A 15,257-nucleotide genomic window follows, 5' to 3' on the forward strand; every position below is an offset into this window, starting at 1 on the left:
TTAAAAGAAAATGAACAGTCATTTAATTCTCAGAGGGCAAACAGATGAAACAGAATAATGGTACCTGCATTTGCACTATACTTACGAATTATGAACGCTGCAGTTGTAGAAAACAAAGTTTGTGCTAGCAAATGTCACCCCAGTTTCTTTTGACTTCAGGAACAGCTGAACAGTCTGGTGATCACCTGAAAAAGAAAGTCACAGTATAACTCAGGTGGCCACTGCATAAGTAGGACCTGGTATAATTCAGTATACAGAACTTAGTAACCATACAGAAGTGTAAAAGCAACTTATGTGTTTTATTAGTAGTAACAAACATGGTGCACACTACATGATAACTACTATACTGTTACCCTACAGAAGGAAGATAATACTACCATACAAAAGTTTAGAAGCAACTTATGCGTTTTATTAATAGTGACAAACATGGTGCACAGTACATGATAACTACTATACTGTTACCCTACTGAAGGAAGATACTACCATCCAAAATTTAGAAGCAACTTATGTATTTTATTAGCAGTGAAAAAGATGGTGCACACTACATGATAACTATTATACTGTTACCCTACCGAAGGAAGATAATACAATGACTGCTGAGCTATCCTATGTCTTGCAGTTAACATGGAAGATTACAGCTAAGAACTGGTCTCTGCAGCAAACGGCTACTTTTTCTTCTCTCTAACACATATCAGAGCTTTCACTGAAAACAGGAATCAATCCTGTTAATAAAACATTAAAATAAAATCCTAGCAATAGATGGGGAAAATAATTTGATTTGAAAGTTATATGCATGTATGGACGCAACTGAAGTTGTAAAACTAGTAACAAATTGTATTATTTTGCTTAATTTTACAGCTGTTAAGCAAATTATCAAACCGCTATTTGTAGATCAAGTTGATAGCACTCAAAACACATTTTCTGGCAAAAAAAGAGTAAATGTCAGATTGTAAACAATAGGACTGCACTATGAGCTTAAAATCCATTTAGGACAAATGCATCTTCAAAATGAGCACTTTAGTCAATGGTAGCTAATAAATTTATCTCACTGTTATATAATTAACAACATACTCAGTTTTGTTCAGTTTTAAAAAAACTAATTTAAATAACATTGAAACAAAAAAATATATATAAATAACAGTTCACAGCCTCCTGCACAGTAAAATGTGTCCACATTTTGCAGGTTCTTGTAAACTTTACATGAACAATTAAAAGGAGCAAGCTTAACAAACCATATATCATATCCTTGTAGCAAACTGGTATCTCCAAGAAATTTCAGACAAAAACAGTTACTTTTTAATAGTTTATTTAAGTACTAATTAATGCTGCATGAGTTCACTACCACTCGGTCATGACTGCTGTAGTTAGACAAGAGGACAATGGTGCCCATGTAGGAATGCACTTAAAAAAATGACCTTTCAATCCACAGAGATGGCACTGTGTATTACAGATATTAGAACCTGCATTTTATAAAGCTAAAATGCTGTATGAACTTAAAAAGTGAATATATTGAGGTAAGGACTCTTCTACATTCTATATAAGGTACAGTGTAAACTTGTAATGGAATCGGTAAACTGCAAAAAGTTGAGGCTACTGTCGTTTCATAATTCTGTCTTGTGCTCCATTGCATGGACTTCAGATGCATAACACAAAACCTATAAATGGTCACATAATAACATACAAATGAAAATGGGCAGTAAAATGAGGTCCCAATGATACTAAAAGTGTCAGTGTCTCAACATGTAGCAGACTTGTAAATGATACAGCAAGATCAGAAACTGTGGATTTTATTACTACATTAAGCATTGAAATTAATATCACTTTAGGTCTCCACTGAAAAGAGGCTACTAGCCTAGTGGGACTAACCTGGTCAACAAAGAATAAATGAATAAATAAATAAAATAAAACGTATTATAATGCTGACTCTGTTGTGCTGAACTGCAGACATACCTCACAACCTCTTAGAGCAAGAAATCTGGATAAAGCCATACATAATGGGGGGACAAAGGCTCAAAAATAGGGACATTTTTTAAATATTATTACAAACTTAAAAAATTGATAGAACAGGTTTTGCATTAGCATGAATTTTCTGAAGGGTATGAAGTCTGAAACTCAAAATGTCACTCATTTTCTGACTTTAACCTTCAATGATTTGCCTAAGATTTGCCAGAAAAATACACATTTTATGAGGAAGAGACCAAAAATATGAGGCCAAAATCTGGACATTCTGTGAAAATCTGTACAGTTGAGAGGTATGACTGCAGATACCACAGCCCAAGTGCGACACCCTTTGGCTGAGAAATTAAATCAAGGTCCCTTGAGTTAGTGATAGTTTCTGTGGATATAAAATATCCCATGGCACTTACTGAAAAGAGTAAGGGAGTTTTCCCCAGGGAACAGGCCAAATTTCTTCTAGCTATCCCCTTAGGGCTACTTTGACGATAGGCCACTGACTTAGTTGGATGAACGAAGTCAACAAGGTGTAAAATAAAAAAAAATGTATGCAAGGTGAACATAGTCATGATTCATACACATGTAAAGAGGAAACGTGCGCTTGTTTGTGACAAGCTATTAGAGAGCAAGCATGCAGAAATGTTGTCAGTGCATGTAACAAAAAGCAGCCTACATACAACAAGCTAATATAATCATCAGTACTGCCAGCCCCACCAGTTTTTATTTATTTAACATTTGTTTATCAGGAAAGTCTGAGTGGGACAAAGCCCATTTTCAGTGGAGGCCCAGGGAGAAATGCTCCAGATGCATGTCTTTGGATTTTGGGAGGAAACCAGAGCACCCAGAGCACCCATAGGAAAACTACGTGAATGCGGGAGGACATGCTGACTCCACACAGAAGGCACCCCAGCCGAGAATCAAACTAGGGAACATCTTGCTGTGAGGTGACAACGGTAACCACTGCACCACCCAGTTTGTGTATGGTAACATTCAGCACCAATGTAAATAGTACTTTCCACAGGTGATACTCTACATAACTTGTTCAGGTCAACAGAATATTAATCAGTTTCGAGTTGATAGGGACATTATATGGGGCTTTGACTGAAGGTGTTGACCACACATGAAACTGATAGGAATGTGTGGCCTTTCCATACCTGTTGAGACCAAGGTGTGTATATATATATCTATATATATATATATATATATATATATATATATATATATATATATACATACACACTGGACCCATGGACCTTTTTGAGACTGGGTGTTTCACAGGCCTCTGCTTTGAGAATACTCCTCAGATTGCCCAGTATACCACTTCTGTGTCTGGAGGATCCTTACTGGTTTTCTGTTACACTACAGGAGACAGACAGTACAGCATAATTGGACAGCCTGTGCAGGAGATTGTACAGAAATGAGAAGTGGAATAACCCATTCTCTGAGAGAGCTGCTGATGCCTGGAGTAGGCTATTAAATTATATCAAACCATACACTAGTGTACATACCTAGTCTGAGGATGACTGTTTTGGTTTATTGGCAGGCTAGAAGGGCTTTACTGACCACACAAGAGAGTGCCAAAAATGAACACTTAACAGTGACAGGTTATTAAAATTTCCTGAATATAAAAGTGTCAAATGCAACCCTATAAAACATGGTGCAAACACTTAATTGAGTAAAGATTACATTTTAAGATGCAGCATTTTAATTACTTTATGTTCCAGCCAACAAGACTTTCCAGTACGGGTGGAAAACTACAATTAATCTTACAGCAGAGGGCTCAAGTCATTCTTATGAGAGCATCATACTGTATGGCAACATAGGCAACATATTAAAAGGACAGTGGTAGATGTGGTGCTGTTAAAAAGTGGCACTCTGGCACATCAGTGTCTGTGCCCACTCAGGTGCCAGCTGTAGAAATGGTAAACTGTTGCTATACCTTTCCTTGGATAACTTTATGATGGACAGACAATCTCAGTGAATATTAAAAGGCACATCTATAAAACATCAACATTTAACAAATCTAAAAGACATGAGGAATGATTTTCCCATGCAAGCCAACTGCTCACGTATTTGGTGAAATCTTTTTGGTAATCTGTTACTCTAACTTAACTGATCTGTACAGTAACAACATTCTAGATTCTGGTCTGGAAAACTGTGAATGTGTTTTTCAATAGATGTAACACAGTCACTTTGTAGGACAGGTACAATTCCCTCCAGGAATTGAGAGAAATAGTGCTTGCACGTAACTTTGGCTTCTGCTAGGAATGAATGAGTGAGTCAATCAATCTACACATGAATTACTTGAATAGCAACAAAAAATAAAATTATGTTATTTAATTTAGAGCATTAGGAATATCACATTTTATCAGAATCAGGGTGATGGCTGTAGAGTCCTGGAAGTTGAAAACGAATGTACACAAAATGCATGTATTAACTTCTACAGAAAGGACCATACTTTTCTCATCGGACTATACCTCATTAATGACACTCTGAAATGGCCAGACATAGCTGGCTATATCCTGAGAAGTAAATGACCTATCAAAGTGACTGCATTGATGAAAGCATTCATTCCTGATGTAAGAAAACCCAGTAACATGTCATCACCTAGTAGTGTTTTTAATATGCAGAGATAGTCATATTCTTCTACAGCATAGGGCTACAATCATCAATAAATCTACAAAGTTTGGTATTCCCAGCTATTGTTTATGTAGCCACATAAGGGGTTAGTAAGTCTATGGCGAGTAAAAGGACTCTAAGTAGATAATACTTGGGTAGTGAAAATGCATGCATTGTTTAATTTTGACTTTTAAAGCATGTAGTATGTGTTCTTCCCCATCAAAGTCCTGTGAATGCACTGCCCTCATGTATACCTTTGATGTATCAATGTAAACTAAAAAGAGTTTGCTGATATCTGGGGGGGGGGGTGCTAAAACAGGTTCTGTAGATTATACTTCCTAAAACCATTTAAAAACACTGTCTGTCTCTAGCATCCATTTTGCATTAGACAATATTTTCTGCTTTGTCAAGTCTGCAAGAAAGCACAGTATAGATGCAACATGGGGTGTAAATATTTGATAGTACCAGCTATCACTAAGAAAGCCTCCCCCCTTTCTTATTCATGTCTGGAATAAGATGATTTCTCACTGCTTCTAGCTTTTCTGTCTGTGGCTTGATAATCCCCATAGCCTCTTATGTATCCTACAATTTTACATCTGTAACGAGTAACTTTCTCTTTGAGGGATTGACTGGTAACTTGGCTTGTCACTGAGAATCTAATACAGCCTGTACCTTTGCTGCCTTGGGGTTCCAGTCCTCAGAGTGTATTATATCTTCCAGGTAAGCAGCAGCAAATTTGACATGCGGCTGTTGGACTTGGGTTTTTAATCTTTGACAGGTTGAAAGGGGTAATGTGTAATACAAAATAAATAATGAAATAGACCCTCTGGGAATGCAAAGACTGTATTTTCCCTGGCTTGGACTGTTAGAGGTAATTTTTCATTCCCCGACAGTTGTATCAGTTTTCCAGATCTGAGGTAGTCAAGAATCTTGTCTATTCCAACCTTTCTAGAAGTTGAGCTAGCCTAGACATTGGATAGCTGTTGAATTTTGAAATACTGTTCAGTCTCCTAAATTATTAAAGAGCCTTACTGTTTCATCCTGGTTTGGGACTAACACTATGGGGCTATTCCATTAATTTTCTGACTTCTTTACCATATCCATATTAAGAATTATTCTATTTCCTCTTGAAAAGCCTTTCTCTGTGACTTGGATATTTTCTAAGGTTTCCAGTTAATAATCTTTCCCTGGAATGGTGTCAGTATGGTACTGAACCACTTTTTTCTGCCATTCAGTTTTGAAAATACTTCCTTGCTTATTAACAGAACCTCCCTTATGTCTTGTTTCATTAATCAGTGTCATTTACATTTAGTGTGTTGGCTCTCAGAAGCCAACCATAACTTAAGTATGCGCTTTAAATCAAATAAGTAAGATCTTATTGTTTTGTTGGGAGAAAATGAACGTTTTGAGCTTCTGTTTCAGGAGTGAACAACATCTTGAGTTATTATTGATTTTTAAATGTTATCATTGTCGTGATATTCAGGCCCTTCCATATTCAAGAAAAGCCTTTAAAGCTTCACAAGTTAAAGAGGTTTAGAAGATTCTAGCCCAGTCACTCCGATTTCAGCCTTCCCACGGATGTGGCAGTCACCACCATCTCCTCAGCTGCAGTAGCAACACTCTAAAGCAGTTGTTCTGGAATCATCACCTTTGCACAAAACAAAGACAGACATACCCTGCAAAAAGTACAGTTGTGTAAAATCTTATAATGGTAGATGTCTTGGCCTTCACTACTGCAGTATTCTTAACTTATGGGATTCCCTGCCATGGAATCCCGAACATCCGTCCAATCTACCAAAGTCTACTTGTTGCTTTTAAAAGGTAGTCTGAACATCACGCAAATAATCCTTGTATAGCGTAGGGCATAAAGGTGATGTTCAGGCCTACCATAATCAGAATTGAATACCCCAGTAGGAACACAGTCCAAGAAACCCAAGAGGTAACCTGTACATCCAGGAAGGCAAAAGACTAGGGGGATGGAGGGAGGGAGTGAATACTGCAGCAATGAAGGCAAGGACATCTACCACCACTATGGTAAGATTTTACCCAACTGTACTATGCCCTTACTGTACATTCACTGCTGCAGTATTCTTAACAGATGGAAGAGTGCCAAAGCTCAAGTGAAAACTTGGGGGGGGGGGTGGCTCAGAACAGCTCCCTAAAACGCAGGAAGAATGGCACTAGCAAAACCAGGCCTAGCTCTAGAAATACCATCTAACTTGTAGTGCTTGGTAAAGGTATGCACAGAAGTCCAAATAGCTGCCTCAAGAATAGAATTAGTATATCAGCCCTCGAAAAAGTCCCCAAAGAAGCCACCTCTCTAGTAACCTTAACTGAAGTTGGAAGGCTTTTGCCATGAAAAGTGTAACAAAAGGAAATAGCCTTAGAAATCCAAGAAGAAATAGTTTGCTTGGATATAGTCCCAAAAGTATAGGATGAAAAGAAACAAATAACTGTCCCTTGCAACAGAAGAACAGAAGTTTTACCCTCGGAGTCTGGAAAATCAAAAATAAGTTGACAGGACTGAGAAAGATGAATCAGCACATACCTAGACATATGGGTTTGATAATTAATAGCCCTAAAAGCTAGGGTTGCAGTACTGTAAACCTTCTTAACCAACCTTTCCATAGTTTTGCTATCCTTGTCGGAAGGCAATAGCTTGGGTAAAGGAAGCAATTCAGATGGCTTGTTAGAGGCTACAGACATGACAGATGGATCAGCAGCAGGATATATATATATATATATATATATATATATATATATATATATATATATATATATAGGAAAGAACAATCCTCAGGCACCCTATAAAACCTGTCAGGCTCCTTGGAAGCAGGTGTGTGAGAGGCACTGGAAAAAGCATCCAGCAAAGCAACCAAAACAGGAGGAATAGCTGCATGTTTAGAGGATTCCAACTGCAGCAACTCATAGTACCTCATATGGATATTAGAGACCTGAGCACAATCGCACTTAAAAATTCATTATCCTAGAGAGTGTGTCCCCAAAGGAAATTTTCTCAAAAGGAACATCTGGACTAATAGATTCCTCCTTTTCTGACCAACTGTCTAAAGGAGAAGGAATCAGAGTAGAATAATGTCAGGGATGCATTACCTGACTCTGACTCATCCTCAGAAGAATCCTGTTTTCTAGGCCTTTTAAAGGGAGTAGAGGACCAAGGAGGAGCAGGAAATGAAACCACATGAGGAAGCTTTACGGGCATTAAAGCAACGAATAGCCCCTGAGTAAAGACCTGCCACTCACTTTGTAGCTCCCTAGGAGTAGAAGAAACATGTTTAATTTTTTGTTTCTTCTTTAAGGGAACATCCCCTCCAGAAAGCTGAGAAGGCTCAGACCCAGGACAGCAGGCGATAACCATACTAGGAACTTCTTCTCTACCCAAAAACTGAGGAAATCCTCTAGGCCCCATTGGAATAAAATAAGCCATCGTACCACCTAAATGTCCAAGAAGGAGACCTGCAAAGCCTTTTGGACATGCTGGCAGCCAGACCCTCACTGGCCTCTGACTCGGTAGTGGCAGAGAAATCTGACAGCACAACCAGGCAAGCCTCCGGGTTTATAATGATCTCAGGAGCAACACCTGGCAGAGGCTGCACAGCAGAAGATTCCAGTCTTACTTTTTTCACCTTCTTCTTTCCTAAAGGCTGTCCCTTGGGGTGGGAGATTCCTTCCACTGTATCTTAAGTGAGAAACGTAAGATGATGGTTCTCAAGACACAAGGAAAGGGAAATAAGTCTACTGCGTGTTTTTGGAACGAATGCCTGACAAATAGAACAGGACTTATGGTCATGAGAAGTTCCTAGACAAAAAAAACACTTATTGTGGCAGTCTTTATGGGAAATCTTTGTCCCACACTAGCATTTACCCTTCCTGGATGACATTAACCCCAAGGAGCACAAAAAGAGTAAGAAAACAAAATCCCCAATGGGGCACTTATCTGCAACTGCAACCGAAGTCAGCAAACAGGCATAGGTAGTCACTGGAGAATGAAAATGTGTTCAACTGGCAGAAAATGGATGCAAGTAAACAGACTGATGGTTAAAAGATACGTTCAGACTGGCAGGAAAGAAGTTCTGATTATGGTAGGCCGGAACATCACCTTTATGCCCTATGTTACACAGGGAGCAATTGGGTGACTTTTGGCGTACCTTTCAAAAGCAACCAGTAGACTGGCTGAATGTTCGGCCTTCCATGGCAGGGAATCTCAACTGCTAAGAATACTGCAGCAGTGAAAGTAAGGTCATCTTCCAGCCCAAATCACAGGAATGAAGTTCTCAATGGTTACAGGAGATTATTTCCACTGCTCTAATGATCTTATAGGCAGTGAAAGTATAATTTAGGATCCTTTTCAGCATGAAAACATTGTTCCAAATATGCACACTGCGCCCAGCAATGCAGTATAAAATAATGCAGTTGAGACCACTGTTTATAAACTAACGAAGGCTTATTCAGCAGAAGGAAAAAGTATGTCTACAGACTCTTGTACATACAGGTGAAGCAATAGAAACTACACAAGGAAACTTTATGTTACTGGCAGAAAGAAAGAAAAAAAGAAAAAAATACAGTCCCATACACCAGGCTTAACACAGACCAAAATAATATGTGTGTGTGTTGTTATCTGAGATGAGTCAAACTAACTTTTAATTAGTAACATAATTCATTTATACGGAAAAGTTTCTAAATACCCTAGGCATTTCATGTTTGTTCTAATATCTACATTACTTAAGACAGAATATTTTATACCATTCTTTAACATTTTTTATAATTTTACATTCTGTACTGAATACACTAATATAAAATGCAAGCTTGCTTTTATTAATGACTGCATCGCTGTTTCATATGCAATTCAAAATCAGCTAAAGAAATGTGCTGCCCTACAGGCCCTTCTAGGCTACTACAGCAGGCTTATTTGATGGTACCACAGAGATCTGAATTTCTACTTCAGCTGCAGTTGCTAATAATATTACAGTGAATGATCTTCTCTCCACTTTGCCTTGGGCTGTGCTGCTTGACACACTTCTCTAAACTGAAAGAATTGACTGGCCAAGGCCTGAGGATCTCACTCAGCAGACAGCGGTAGCATAATGTAACACTGACCTGCTAGTCACAAGCTTGAATAATCCAATGAATCTTACAATTTTAAAAAATAAAGAAACTCTGCTGTGGCACTAACCTTGACAAACAAAAACTTTGTACCTCATTTTGTTTGAATTTACTGGTTAGGTATACTGGTAAGCTGTTGTTTTTACTTATATGTGAAATTACGGTAGATGGACTGGGTCAACTTTACATAACAGAAGCCCATCTTCTTCAAACTCATCAAACAACCCATGTTATCTACATTTAACTAAACAGAATGGAACGATAAAAGAAATTTTTTTGCAAAAGGATGTGAAGTCCCTGATATAGTTGTTCTGCTCCCATATCCCGGTCTCTAATGTTACTTCCTCTGAAGCTGCACCTAACCAAATCCCATTACTATAACCATTTGAAATATCAGGACCCTCATGAGCAAGTCCTGAAATATGGAGAATAAATGGTTTAAAAAAAAACTTATACATATCATATACAAGATGGCCATTTCTTTGTATATTCCATTTTCTCTGAGGTATGGCAAACTTGGAGTTAGTATATATATATATATATATATATATATATATATATATATATATATATATATATATATATATATATATGTATAAGTTCTGGGGTTGTTTGGTGCAGGGGGTCAAGGAGACAAGTGATGTTCAAGATTTGCTCTTCTCCTGTGGTTTTTGTTTCCTATCTGTAGGTATTCAACATTATGAGTGCCAATATTTCAATAAGGAACCAAAAGCTGCACTTGTCTTTTCTCTGAGGTGTTGCAACCTTGACCAGTACTAGAGTTAGAGATTAAGTTGTGAGATGAAAACATCCATTTTGGGGATAGATTTCTTTCCAAACTACCATTATTTAGATAAGCTTTGATGGCATCCAGGGCATACTGAGACTGTGTATGATATGGTGATCTCATGATAATCTCAGTAAGAAATGGGTTTGTATGCCAAAGTAAACATGACGATTCAAATATGCTATGCAGCATATTGAACCATGTCATATTATACTATGCAATATTACTCAGAAAGTATTACTGATAAATCCCATATACCTAAAACACTTAGAAAATACAATCTTTAAAGTTGTATAATAAAATAATAACTATGTTAAGTAAAGAAGCAAAAAGCAGAGCATTCAAAGGACATTGCATACTACCATGCATGCCTGGAAACACTCAACACTCAATAAAAACACAATAAAACACCTCAGACCAATACACTCATACACAACAAAGACACTAACACTAATACTCTGTACGACACATACTGTCTGACAGGAGCTGGTCTCCCATACCATCACCCCCACTCTTTTATACAGACCATCTCTGTGATCATATAAAAGGTAAAAATGGCATACTCTAATTCTCAATGTACTATTATCTTATGCAACACCACATCGACTCCAAACTCAGTCAGAGATCGATTACTCAAACATACCTTCAGCAAGTTTTTTTTTTTTTTTTTTTTTTTTTTACTGAGCACAGTTATCAACTAACTGAACTTTTAGTCTGTTAAATGGTACCTATTCATATATAATATATATTTTTTTTCTTAGAGGTTCATAGGTAGGTGCTAGGCTAGCTGCCCTTGTGGGCCATTTTAAGCCTAGCCAGTTTTCCTTTCAATGGTGAGAATCCAACCCTGTACCTTGTGTTTTTGAGGTAAACACTTTAACCATTAGACCAACCCCCACTCCCTTTATATATATGTATATGTATGTCTATATATCTATATATGTGTATATGTTTCTATATAGACAGATGTAGATAGATATAAAGATATATATTGATATACACATATACATATACTGTATGTATGTATATATACAGTGGCAAACATACACACCTGTATATCATCAACATCATCCTCATCAATCCCACGCTAGCTGTTCCCATCTCTTTTGATTCCGTGCCATTCTCCTCCCTTCTTCAGCAGTCATGCTTGTTTGCCACAGGTCTCCTCTCACCCACTCCATCCAACTCTTCTTGCTTTCTCTCTCTCAGCTGAATCTGCTTTACCAAATTGTTTTCTGCTTTCCTCACATGTGACCAAACCACCATAATCTATTTTGCTTAAACTTCTGTACAACTCAGGCTACTTTGGCTTTTGCTCTGATGTCTTCATTTTTTCTGCTGCTCCACTGTATGCACCCTGCTACTCAGCTCAGGGACTTCATTTCCATCACCTTAAGCTTCCTCGACTGCTCTGCCTTCACTGCTTTCAGTGCCGTGGTTTCTGTAACATACAGAAGCAGCTGTTTCACACACACACACACACACACACACACACACACACACACACACACACACACACACACACACACACACATCTGCTAATTAGCTTCTTCCTATAGTTCAGAATTTGATTCTCCCATCCTCGCCTTGTCTACTATACGAATCTAAGCAAGTCACCTAAAAAGTAGTACTCTTACATTATGGTTTACCTACATGAATGCAAAACACTGTATTTTGGCTCACCATTCATTGCAAATTATATACAAAAAAACAGTGAACTGAAAAAATATAAAAAAATGCCCAAATTCTTTTTTTTTGCAAGGGGGAAAGCCCCACACCCTCCCCCACCCCACAGATTTATATATACCAATTTCACAATCACACAACAGTAAAGAAAAAGGGAAAACCCCAAAAATGTACCACCGGCTCACACAGTATATTACAAGGCAATGAAACTCACGATAATGAAACATTGGAGCTCCAAAGAGACATGATGGTAAAGTCAACGATGACTCACATGTATGCCTTATACCACATCTGAAAAAAAGAAAGGCTTGGCCCTAGTAGATTTGCCTGGTTAAGATATGACTAAAATAAAGTAATCTGATATTAGGAATATAGAAGAATCTTACTCTTCTTGTTTATTATTTATTTGCTTTGGTGAATAGATTAGTTCATCTGGTCACATGTTTATTTACAGCAAGAGTCAGAGTAGAAAACTTCCAGTAACACTAAATTATAAAAAAGGAAATAGATGGTTCATATCTGATAGGTAGTTAATTGTTAGGCTTGCAGTCCAGAAGACTACCGCAAAGACGGTCCAAAATGCCCAGTTGCTCCTAAGCAATGTCTGGTTAACTGACCTCCTTAAAGTCACACAGCAGGCAAATGAGGACTAACAGATTCAAACCCTGTACCACTGGAACTACAGATAATAGCCTTAATCCTCTATGCCAACTGCCAGACATACATCAGAAAACTAGTTTTCTAAGCAACATTTTAAAATTGACTAGGTATGCTGCTAAACATGGTACATTATTATCTTATACAGAATGAATGGCAACCCTCGTCCTGATACACATACTTCTGATGTTTTTACCACTGGCATATGACATTTATAAATATAGAGTGCAGAGGCTACATAAAGGTTTAGAAAAATAGGGCAAACAAGATATATGGTATGAAATAATCACTAAAGAAAAACTGATGAGAGTAGGTAATTGAATAATTGAACTGGGATGTACTGAATACTAAAACTGTACAGCAAAAGAGGACACAGAAAGATAAGAAACAGAAAACAAATAATGTATACAACAGCAGGAATAGTAGAAATGTAGAAGAGAACACTTAAAAGACAAGAGGGAAGGGATTACAAAGAAATATTAAACATATAGTGAGGCAATTTAATTTGTAAACAGTTGTAAAGATGACGTTTAAAAACTCTGTAGTGGACATTAACAGTGTTTTGTTTTGTTTTCAGAGTTTCGGAGAAGAGAGGATTTAAGTATATAATCTGACAGGAATCAAGTTCTAGAATGTTTGGGTACAGTATACAAAAGAAAATGATCTACTTATGTACATAATTTACTCATATCCTTAGTTCAGACCTGGTTGTTCTGTTTTTTCCAAAAATGGTGCTGAAATATATAATGTTGACTGATGTATCAGTTTTCTGCAGCATCATTCAGATAACTATTTTCAGCCATTTTATACTCAGATATGCTTATGTTGAGCCTATGAATAATATCTTTATTCTGTCCTTAACAGATTAGATGAAACATGCTCTTAAAGGTTAAAAATTAAAAAGGGGTCTGGTCTTGTCTCAGATGTTAGACATAAGGAAAGCTATGCATGCTTAAACATACACACTGCCTAAGATCAGTTAAAAACAGCAATATTTTATAACTGAATTTAATTATTTATCAAGGCATTTTAAGGACAGATGTTTCTGGCCCTGACATTTTCTGCCTCACAGCCTCTCTGTCACATGTATCCACTTTTATTCATAAATAACTTGCTTATAGCACCTAAGGTTGTTTTAGGCCGTAGGTGTCAACAGAAAAGCTTAATACATTAAATGGATTTTCAGCGATGTAAGCACAACCTGGTTTGCTAAACTAAATATCTTGTGATTATGTTTCACACTTCATATAAATAGGAATCAACCTTGAGAATCTTCATATACAAAAATCTCCATTGCCAAGTTTCCCCTTAATAAGAACTATATCTCCTACTCTTTTAGGTCATAAGAAAACCCCTAAATAGATCAGATTGAGATTTGAGTAAAGAAAGGAACAATCAAAAGAAAAAATAATTGTGACACAGTAAAGATAAATTAATAAAAGTAGCTTGGAAAGAGTATATATCAAATGCTGTTGACATTGTTTCATGTTCACCTTAACCAATCCCATCATGAAATTCAAACCAAATCAGAGTTAGACTAAAGGCAGTGATCTAATGTGATGCTAAAGTATGTAGATTGGAGGACAGTAATACCACTACTGCATACACCTTAAGGGTCCCCCTTCAGGTGTCAAGACATTGCTCCACTCGCAGATAGACTTCTAATCAGAGACAGCAGACTGCATGACATCATGCTAAAATACCAAAGACAGTTACAATCTCCCATCAAGAGTTTGTTCAGAACTCCTCCAGTATGTTAAGGCCTGTAAAAGGAAGAAAGAACAGGAAGCTTTGATGAGCCAAGCATGTGTAAAGAAGACATGAGCAATGAAGGCCAAGTATATTAATTCATCATCTTAGCCCAACACCAGTGCTTCAGGAAAGCATCTAGAATAGAAATGCAGGAAGAAAACAAGAGTCTGAAAAGCAGAAACCAACAGGAAAGCAGCTCAGTCCTCCTCAATGGCAGGTCTTCTGTACTGGCATTTGCAGTGGGGCCAGAGAAGATTTAATGGTACTTTCCATGCTATAAGTGGGTACCTTACATGTTATATGTGCATAAGAAAAGGACAGTACAATGCTCCCAGGAATTAGAAGCTACAGCTGGTGGGGATCGCAGTTACTGGAAAGATACAACTACATGTGTGTTCATCCCTGTGAGACATTAAACTGAGATCCCCATCTATTTTAGTTGGTGGTAGCCTCGGTCAATGTAAAAGATCCCATGGCACTTTTGGAAAGAAGAACAGGGCCTGCATTATTATATTTCTTTCATTATTTACACATTAATTATATGTACACTTTATGTCACACTTTATACATCATAATAAGACACTCTGCACACTCATTTTCTTAAATACATGTAAAACATAATTCATCCCTCCCCCACTCCTTCTTCCATAACCATTTTTGTACCACATATTACTTCATCATC

The 15,257-nt window shown here is 37.4% G+C and overlaps 1 protein-coding gene across 1 annotated transcript in view; it reads right to left on the reverse strand.

Annotated features, from left to right (window-relative positions):
- The window catches only part of PLXNA4 (plexin A4), a 2,762,645-nt gene that overhangs the window by 1,004,701 nt on the left and 1,742,687 nt on the right, over positions 1–15,257 (reverse strand). Inside the window, exon 8 of the mRNA XM_044064236.1 lies at positions 86–185. Coding sequence (XP_043920171.1) covers positions 86–185 — 100 coding nt within the window. The remainder of the gene's footprint in view (positions 1–85; positions 186–15,257) is intronic.

This window comes from Protopterus annectens, chromosome 2.part2, assembly GCF_019279795.1.
Source record: "Protopterus annectens isolate FY-2018-M chromosome 2.part2, PAN1.0, whole genome shotgun sequence".
Classification (NCBI taxonomy): Eukaryota; Metazoa; Chordata; order Ceratodontiformes; family Protopteridae; genus Protopterus; species Protopterus annectens.